Source organism: Mastomys coucha, unplaced genomic scaffold (assembly GCF_008632895.1).
Source record: "Mastomys coucha isolate ucsf_1 unplaced genomic scaffold, UCSF_Mcou_1 pScaffold15, whole genome shotgun sequence".
Lineage (NCBI taxonomy): Eukaryota > Metazoa > Chordata > Mammalia > Rodentia > Muridae > Mastomys > Mastomys coucha.
Window position 1 is genome coordinate 143,118,225 of NW_022196897.1, and position 10,609 is coordinate 143,128,833.

A 10,609-nucleotide genomic window follows, 5' to 3' on the forward strand; every position below is an offset into this window, starting at 1 on the left:
CTTATCTAAGACGCTCAGAGGTTCCTAATGATGACTCTGCATTTTCATCACCTTCACTTATCTAAGACACTCAGAGGTTCCTACCTGCTTATGAGCATTCATGACAGTCACAGCAGTCACTTACCTTGAAGTGCCAGGCAAAGCAGACTATATATATTTAATTTTAAAACTGTGACATAAATTCAAGAACAGAAAGTAACACCTGAGCACAGAGGAAAGAAGAGGGGCTTTGAGAGAAGGAAATTTTCAGTTGCTAACATTAATTAGAAGAATATAAAAATCAAACATAGATGTATTCTGTGTATTTCTGAGTTCTCACAAGAGTATAATTGTTTCAAATGCAAATGTTTCATAAATGCATTTAGCCAACAAGGTTTAATGACAATTCCATTCCATAGCATTAAAGCAAGAATATGAATATAAAGGAGTTACCCTTATATTTAATGTTTCAGTCAACAAATTTCAACATATCATTGTTGCCAGACTGCGACGTGCCGTACACTGTTTGGATTGGATATTTACCTACTATCTGTATGATCTCATGTAGCCTAGGCTGTCCTCAAACTCACTATGTAGCAAAGCTGGTCTTCAACTTCTGAATCTCCTGCCACCATGTCCCTGTGCTGACATTACATACAGGTGTGCATCACCACATCCATCTATAAATACTTACCTATTATCAGTAAAACTAGAAAGATCCAAGAGACATTCACCTTTTAAAATCTGCCAACAAAAAATAATTTAGGGAATATTAACAAACACAAAAATGAGATTTAAAAAATATTTTCACATATATATAAAACACGTGTAAAAAATTATTAAAAATTTCAGACCAGGAGCTCAAGACATGGCTCAGCAGTTAACAGCACTGGCTGCTCTTGCAAAGGACCTGGATCCTGTTCCTAGCACCCACATTGTGGTCCACGACCATCTGTAACTCCAGTTCTAGAAGATTCAATGCCTCTTCTGACCTTGGAGTGATCTTACACACATGTGGCGCACATACATATACACTCGGGCATACACATACATAAAATTAATTAATTAAATATATATTTTTGGGGGGTTGTTTTTTTTTTTTGTTTGTTTTTTTGTTTTGTTTTGGTTTGGTTTGGTTTGGTTTTGGTTTTTCGAGACAGGGTTTGTCTGTGTAGCCCTGGCTGTCCTGGAACTCACTCTGTAGACCAGGCTAGCCTCGAACTCAGAAATCCACTGGCCTCTGCCTCCCAAGTGCTGGGATTAAAGGTATGCGCCACCATTGCCCAGCAATTGCCATGCTCACTTGTCTACTCCAGTAAACTCTACAATATCAGGGGTAAAAGTCTTATTAAGGACAAGAGGCATTATGACTTCAAAGGGAGTTTGTACCTCCTGGGTATTCAGTTAGTTGTTGGCATCTCCTAACTCAGATGTGTTCCAGATTAGTCTTTCCAATCATCAACACGCCTTCTTATTCAGGCATAAAGGTACCCCAAGAAATGATTCGTAAATGGCTAAAAAAGGGTGCTGTTCCCTGGCCAGCACAATGTTCCAATATATCCTAATTTATTTTCAAGTTGTCCTTAGCTTGGAATTTTTCACAAGGAATCTGCCTTATCCGAAACAAAACAAAACAACAACAAAAACCAACCAAACAAAAAAATTAAAAGGAATTTCAGGGGTTGAGTAGTTAGCTCAGTGGTACAATACTAGCCTAGCATTTACCCAACCCTGGATTTGATCTTCAGTACCACAATGAGGAGAAGGGAACACTTTGACTCCTATACTAGTGAGAAGAAACTACAGTTATCAGTAGTTCCATAGCTTATACTTAGATTAATGTTATGCCACAGCATAAAAATGCAGGAGTCCAACTTATAGGAATGGAGAGAGCTGAACACACACTTCAGAACTGCCAGCCTAAAAGTGATGACCATCATTTCCTTGGTAATACTTTACAACAGAGAAATTCCAACCCTGAATTGCTATAGCTAGCTCCTTGTCAACAAGATAAAAAGTATCACCCTGCAAGCCATACAACACCTCTGGCGTTAGAGCTGAAATACCATCCTGCCCAATCCTACAATACAGAACATCTGACTAGCCTCCAAGTATTTTCAAAATCAGAATGATGGTTTTTGTTTCTGGAATGAAACAAATTGTTATAATAATTATGCCAAGATAATAGCCAGTTATGCACACAAGATGATGTGTGGGGTCACCAGATCAGGGTATACTACATCTGTACAATATATTCTGTAAACATTTACTCTGCTGGAAAGGTTAAACATAGCGATGTGAAGTTATGATTTATGGATCCTCCATGACAGAGAAGACTAAACACAAAGTATGGAAGAAGACAAAAAATGAGGAAAGGCTCTGTATCTAATGAAAATATCACGGGCTTGGGAGGTGGCTCAACAGATACAGGGACCTGCCACACAAGTCCGGTAAGCTGGATTTGATGCCTGGAGCCCACTTAAAGGAGGAAGCAAAGAACTGACTCCATAAAGTTGTCCTATGACCTCCACACATGCTGTGGCATGTGCAATCACATACACAAGAGACATTCAAGCCAGGCGGTGGTGGCACATGCCTTTAATCCCAGCACTTGGGAAGTAGAGGCAGCCAGATTTCTGAGTTCGAGGCCAGCCTGGTCTACAGAGTGAGTTCCAGAACAGCCAGAGCTAAATAGGGCTATACCTGTCTCGAAAAAACAAAACAAAACAAAAAACAAAAAACAAAAACAAAGACATCCATGAATACACAATAATAATACTTAAATTTTTTTTTTTTTTTTAAATCAGGCAGTGGTGGCACACATCTTTAATCCCAACACTTGGCAAGCAGAGAGAGGTTGATCTCTATGAGTTTGGGGCCAGCCTGGTCTACAGAACTAGTTCCAGAACAGCCAAGGTTACACAGAGAAACCTTGTTTCAAAAACCAAACAACAACAATAACAAATAAATAAATAAAAATCTCCTAATAATGGAGACCACAGTGGGAGACCACAATGATGAATTAAGCCAAATCCTTTTACTGAAGAGTAATGACAAGGCCTTGTAGAATTATGTGACACAATGTTCAAGAAATGTTAATAATTCTTCCATGATAAACTAATTCAGAAATGTAAAAGCAATTCATTAAAAAAAATTTCAGAATGTATGGAAGTAGCCTGCAAATAGCTTTCTGCTTTATTTACATGGAACTAAAGCAATAGTTTTGTCTGACTGTAGGGCTTGAGCCTTTAACTCTTGAAAGGCAAAGGCAGGTAGATTTGTGACTTTCAAGGCCAGCCTGGTCTACAAAGTGATTCTCAGGACAGCCAGAGCTAAATAGTAAGACCCTGTCTTACAAAACCAAAAGAAGAAAAACAGCAACTGTTTTTATAATATTACAACAGATTTAGTAGACAGCAGCTACTGCAACTCTGTCAGAAATCAATCCATTTACTCTGAAGTCCTGCATCCCATGATTCTGTATCAGGAGAAGGCTGGTTTCTGTCAGAACCCCTTAAAGTCTCTGGCTCTGCATTTCCCTGACATGACATCCGAGTATGTCAGCATGTTCTTCAAGAACTTGGTTTCTCGTGTGACTAGAGGAGTGTGTTGTATCACAGCAGGCAGTGGGACCCAAGCGCATTGGATCCCGGGAACCTGAAGTTACAGGAAGTTGTGAGCTTCCATGTGGGTGCTGGGAATTGAACCTGGGTCTTCTGTGTGAGCAGTAAGTGCTCTTAACGTCAGAGCCACCTGTCTAGCCCCAGCCCTGAGACATCTGACCACGAGTCCTAGAATGTCGAGAAGATTCTTTACTGTCAAGTTGCTCCTGACCCGTAAACATCTTAATTATTAGTACCTTCTTATCAAAGAGTTTTGAAATATATGGCTTAAAGTAATGCTCCTTTATCCCTTTTGCTTCTACCAGAAGTCCATCATGCAGGTCACAAAGTACAGCGATGATACAGGGAGGTTCTTCTGCAGCTCTGAAGTCCGGAGCGTGGAAATCAGATGGTAAACCTAGCATGACAAAGCATGAAGGGAACAGGAGGGACAGAAGAACAGTCCATTTTTATACTTTTTCTAAAAGTTACTAATAACTTTTCAAAAATAAATATCTTACCTTTAAATGATGGATTTAACAAGTCTCGTCTATTTGGGCACATTATAGCATTGGCAAAAATCAGGTCCAAGCAGCACAGAAGTAAATGATATGAGTTTACTAAATCATCACCAATCATACGAAAATTACCTTCATAAGGAGAGAAAAGTTAAAATCCAGAAACCTCTCATGTCCAAAATCACCAAATCCCAGAGTAGAAAGCACGGAGAGTTTAACTTACCCTTGGTGTAAACAAAGAGTGTCCAGCAGAAATTAAATAGATCCTTAACACTGCAGGGAATCCTCCTAAAAGGAAAAAAAAATGTTTTGTTTTTGTTTACTGTTTTATTTGGTCTCACTAACCCACTAAGCATTGAGAGCAAATATAAATGAAAGGGTCAAATCGCATGCACACTTCCACTTGGGATGACAGACAGACAGACGGACAGACGGCTCAGAAGCAGGCTCCATCGAGCTTTCCAAGATGCATTCAACAATCAGATTAAAGAAAAAGTATTTACCCTTATTTTGAAATATAAGTAATTGTAAGAAATTTAAGTCTCTTCAGAAAGGTAAATACAGACTTTGAAAATTAAAGTCTCCTAATAATTCTGCATCACAAAATAGAAGATTAAGTGTCTTACCTCTGCTTTCTGCTCCGTGGCAACTTTGGTAGCTCTTCATATGGATTTTGAAAGATATCTAAAAAGATGGGCTCAAATTTTTTAAAAATTACAGTAGATACTTCAAAATTTCTTTCTAGCCTTTCTATCCGCTCACGAAATTCTTGTGGTAGGTTTGACATATCCATCCACTTCTTCATTTTACTAAAAAACTGTATTAAGCTTTAAAAAAAAGAAATGGCAACGTTAAAATTAGTCCATATAACAAATTGAAAATGACATTTGCTTCATGATTAAAAAGACTTTGTTTTTAAAACCTAAATTAAAAAGAACCCAGCTTAAACTTCCACTCCCAGCATTACTAACCACACTGGTTCCAGGAGCATCTCCAGGAGTGAGAAAACAGAACTGACAGCAGTCCTCTATGATGTGGACAATAAAAGCACCGACTTGATCCTTTCATCCACTACACAGAGGCAATGTGCTGCATGTAGTTTATGTCAGTCAACAGCATATAGGTTCATAGAGTTAGTGTGAAGAAAAAAGAAGTCTCCCAAATGTAAAGTAGTTCACAAAGCACCAGACTACTGTGGGAGGGGTCGTGTTCAAGGGTTTGCATTCTGTTTGTCTGTTTGAGGCAGGTTTCTCTGTGTTGGCAAGGGGTAGACTGGGATAGGAGTTTTGAGAATTACTTCCTTTAACAAGCTTCGCTGGATATTGGGATGCAGTTTCCTGGTACGTAAGTACCCTAGGCTGGATTTGAACCATTGACCAGATGATAAAAATGAATAGAGTGGCCTCGAAATTGTGATCTCCCTGCCATAGCCTCCTGAGTGCTAGGATAAATGTCGTGTCTCATCACATCCAACTCATTATGTGCAGGCACTGCACCACAGAGGCACATGCCCAACCTTTAAAACTCAGCTCTCTATCTCTGACACACTATGCCCAGCATTAGATTTTCCATTTTAATGTCTACAGTAGCATCTGATACGCTCATGTAAAGCCTCCATTGCCATCCACCTCCAGAACTCTTGTACGAACTGATCTAGTTTTTTGAAGCTATAACTCTGTTGTTTAGAGACAGGTACTATGTAGCCCAGGCTGGCTTTGGACTTGCTACATAGTCAAGGATAATCTTGAATGTCTAATCTTCCTGTCTCCATCACCCCAGGGCTTGAATGACAGGCTTATGCCACACTAGCCAGCTTTTCTACACAACCTGGGATGAAGCCTACGGACTTATGCACACTAGGCAATCACACTACCAACTTAGCCATATATCCAGCCCAATGTTAGCATCTTCTAATAAGATCTACAATTACCCTGGTCCTCTTTAAAATTGATTGTTCCTCATTTGGGATTTGTCTGATGTTTCCCTATAATTAAGTAAACACAAGTGTAAAATCAGGAAAGTGCATAGAATGATTTTAAATATTTAGGACAACCAGTGGCATGTTACATCCATCTTCATCCCACTGGTGTTGCCAACTCGATCATCCTGTCAATGTTGTCCTCTTTTCTGCCACAGTTGATTTTTACTCCTTAATTTTGATTTCTTGTCACTACTAAGCATTATGTAAGTCTTGGTGCTACCTTTTACTTGGTCCTTGGCCAACTGAACAGGACTATTTACCCGGGCAGGAGACAAAGAAATGCAATAATCCAGATTCAGACACGTGCTGATGGGCGCCTCTGGGTGAGGGAGGGAGAGTTACTGGTAAAACTATCTGAGGTCATGTCTATGTCCTAACCCTCAGTATCTACAGTAAAAGAAAGCAACTATGAAAGCCCATTCTGGAATGTAGTCTCAGTTCACATTAATTTAAAAAAAAAATTTAGGTTTATTAATAAAGTCAAGATGATTAAAGAATCTTCACTAGATCTCAATTTGTCATTGATAAAAATGAAGATTTATGCTAGGGTAACTTTAAATTATGCAAAACCAAGCCACTGCTGTATAGACAATCTTTTTCTCACCACTGGCCACATGACTTTTTAAATCTTTATAATAACTGGTTATTATTAAGATGGTGGCTCATGCCTATAACCTCAATAATGTCATAAGAGACAACAGTTACAGAAATATTCCTTATTAAAGGGATAACAAATATTTGTGAAAAAAATGAAAAAAGTTTGTGTTAAGTTCCTGATTAACAGTTCTTTAAGAAATACCTAACACACATTTATAACTGGGCCATTTGGAAGAATGAAGCAGGAGCCAGAGTTTTGATACTAGCCTGGATCTGGGCTATGAACTGGGATCCACTCTCAAACATAAGTTAATAACTAATTAATTAAAATACCACTGAAAGGCAACTTTAGGATAAAAGGCTATAATGAATACAGCACATTCTGAACCGATTAAGTAACAAACACTGAGAGAGAACGCCAGCGCGTGACACTTAATGCCGAATGACAAAGTGACAACGTGAGTAGGGTGCAATGGGAGACTGGACCACTGCAGTTCTCCAAAAGCTTTAAACTGTTTCCCTTAAAAAAAAAAAAAAAATTAGTAAGTAAAGGGAGAGCTAAAATCTATTTAACAGAAGTCTGGTTGGTGTCAGAATCTGACTGAAAAGGACATGCAGTAACACACTAGGGGCTGAACAAAGTCAGATCACTTAGAATGAGAGAAACTGAAGCCTAAAATGAAAGTTAGGCTTCTGTCAGTATGTGTGGTGTGAGTGCACATGTGTGTGTGTGTGTGCACACTTGTTCATGTGGCTACAAGTGGAAGCCAGTGAATGACACTCAATAACTCCCTCAATCACATTTCCACTTGATTTTTCTAAATTATTTTTAAAGTTATCTTTGTGTGTATGTATGCCATGTCTGAGCAGATGCCTATGAAGGCAAGGAGGAGGTGTCGAGCCCTTGGAAATGTAGTTACAAAGAGCGCCCTGACATGGGTGCTGAGAACCAAATTCAGGTTCTCTGGAAAAGGAAGCCCTTTTAAGCACTGGGCCATCTCTACACAACCTCCACTCTAATTTTTTGAGATAGAGGTGTCATTTTGACTGGACTGGCTAGCCAACAAGCCCCCAGGATTGGCCTGCCTCGGTCCCCCAGTGCCAAGATCCAGATCACTAAAACCTGGCACTCATGCGAATACTCTACCCATTGAGCCACCTCTCTAGCCCAAATCGAGTACTTCTAAGACATTTGGAAAACTTAAAATGTCTTACCTTAACTTAGCTGACCGTAGTATCCTGGTGAGTGAGACACAGTTTCCTTCCATGACACCCTTCCCCACTGTAGGAATGATGCTCTTGCGGCAAGCGACATATAAAGAGCATGCCAGCCAATGTATAACTTCTCCCTGCAGGCCAGCACAGACACAATACAGAGACACCTTAAAATGTTTGTCTGGAAGAAAACTTAACAATTTCATTTCTCTAAACCCTGAGAAAATATGGCTAATACAAACCCAAACACGAGTAAAGACCTCCACATTCTTCTTCTTCTTAGAAAAATAGCATGAAAAAAAAAAATCAGAAAATTTCTAAATTTCTAATCTAAAAATAGACCTCTTACTTAATTCCAAATTTAATCTTACTGAAAGAATTCTACTAAAATCTCTTTGTATTATTTTTCTCAATTTTTGGCTTTGTTTTGTTTTCAAGACAAGGTTTCTTTGTGTAGCCTTGGCTGTCTTGGAACTACTTCTGAAGTAGACCAGGGTGGCCTCAAATTCAGAGACCTGCCTGCCTCTACGTCCTGAGTACTGAGATTAAAGGCATGTGCCACATCTGGCATCTTTCTCAGTTTTAAAACAACAGTCATAGTCTTGATGATATTTATTCCTTTCTATGTTTTATGCTTCTTTTTAACCAATTTGGCAGAGAAAAGAAAAAAAGAGTAGAAAGTCAGCAAAGGTGTCACATGCCAAAAGTATTAATAGCCAAAAAATATTAATATTTATTATTAGTATGTATCACATTAACATAACACATAGTATGTTAATAAATTGATATATAATAATATATTAATATCTACAATATGAAGGAAGATGTAATTTCTTTTTTTTTTTTTTAAAGATTTATTTGTTTATTTTATGTGAGTACACTATAGCTGTCTTCAGACACTCCAGGAGAGGGCATCAGATCTCATTACGGATGGTTGTGAGCCACCATGTGGTTGTTGGGATTTGAACTCAGGACCTTCGGAAGAGCAGTCAGTGCTCTTACCTGCTAAGCCATCTCTCCAGCCCAGATGTAATTTCTTATGAGGTAAAGATTTGGGGCATTATTTACCCATAGTAAATTATCTTTAAACTATTAAACATAGTTCTCTACCATTTGTAGGTATCTCAGTTTACATGCTCTAAAAAAAAGTAATGATTGGTAATTCAACACTTAATATTCTGCTTTTGGCTTCAAATGTCTTCAAACTGAAAACATCTCATGACTGAATGAAATACAGTTGAAGTTTAAAGATTAAGAATTATAGATGCGGGCTGGCGAGATGGCTCAGCAGGTAAGAGCAGACTGCTCTTCCAAAGGTCCTGAGTTCAAATCCCAGCAACCACATGGTGGCTCACAACCACCCATAATGAGATCTGATGCCCTCTTCTGGTGCGTCTGAAGTCAGCTACAGTGTACATGTATAATAATAAATAAATCTTACAAAAAAAAGAATTATAGATGCAGACACCAACATAGTTGTCTAAACAAGACTTGAACAAGGATGGCAACTGAAGACCTGATGGCAACTGAGGACCTGCTAATGTGGAAAGGAGAACCTAGATAAAGAACTACAGACAAGTAAGGATGCTGAGAGAAAGAGAAAGAGCACAATTAGTTCTCCAGCATCAAACGCTCAGCCCAGAAAACATAAACATATACACCAAGCAGGCTGTATTCACGTGTTTAGAAATACACATACAGACCATTGCAAGCCTCCCCTAAAGAAAACAAACAAAAACTACCAAATCCATCCCCCATTCCCAAATAACCCTTTTGTCATGTAAGCTGTGGTATGTCACACAGTATATCCTTTTGCCTAAACAGCTTTACTTGCAAATGTTCATTGCATTGAGTCTTTGGTCTGGTCCAAGGGCTTTGGCTTCTACAGTATCAATACTGGATTCATACTGGGACTACACACACACACACACACACACACACACACACACACGGAACAACAATAAAGAAAATGGCCATGGATTTGAGAGAGCACAAAGGGGAAGTACATGGGAGAGGCTGGAGAGGGGAAAGGGACAGGAAGAATGATGTAATCATATAATCTCAAGGAAAATGGGAAGACTAGATCAAAGTACAGATGCTGGGCTGGAGAGATGGCACTTGCTGTGGAAGCCTGAAGCCCTCACAGTGATCCCTAGAACCCATGTAAACATAGAAGGAGAGAATTAACTCCACAGGAGTTGTTCTCTAACCTTCACACATACACCAAGGCAAGGGTCCCCATTATAAATTAAAATTTTATTTAGAAATTTTTTTGTGTCAGGGTTGGAAATATACCTCGATGGTAGAGTGCCTAAAACAACAAAACAACAAAATCAAAGGCAGTTCTAAATCTCCAAGTCTAAAGTTAAGAAAAGAAACTATTCTCTGTAATTGATAAAAAAAATATATAGGCTATAAGAATAGAAGAGAAGCTAGGCAGTGGTGGCGCACCCCTTTAATCCCAGCACTTGGGAGGCAGAGGCAGGTAGATTTCTGAGTTTGAGGCCAGCCTGGTCTACAGAGTGAGTTCCAGGACAGCCAGGGCTACACAGAGAAACCCTGTCTTGAAAACACAAAGGAAAAAAAAAAGAATTTGAAACAAGCGTCTAGTTTCAGTGACGTGGACACACATTGTATTTGAACATGCTTATCTGAGGAGATCAAATAAGGCCTGTGAGACCAGAATGCTTTTTCAGGGAGTATTAAAAAAAAAAAAA

General features: G+C 38.9%; 1 protein-coding gene across 2 annotated transcripts in view; it reads right to left on the reverse strand.

Moving 5' to 3' along the window:
- Rbl1 (RB transcriptional corepressor like 1) overlaps positions 1–10,609 on the reverse strand; it is a 60,855-nt gene that overhangs the window by 47,841 nt on the left and 2,405 nt on the right. For both annotated transcript variants that reach the window (XM_031372540.1, XM_031372539.1), the window contains exons 2-7: positions 7,893–8,026; positions 4,726–4,926; positions 4,323–4,387; positions 4,103–4,231; positions 3,839–3,999; positions 674–723 (exon numbers count right to left, since the gene is read on the reverse strand). In XM_031372540.1, coding sequence (XP_031228400.1) covers positions 674–723; positions 3,839–3,999; positions 4,103–4,231; positions 4,323–4,387; positions 4,726–4,926; positions 7,893–8,026 — 740 coding nt within the window. The remainder of the gene's footprint in view (positions 1–673; positions 724–3,838; positions 4,000–4,102; positions 4,232–4,322; positions 4,388–4,725; positions 4,927–7,892; positions 8,027–10,609) is intronic.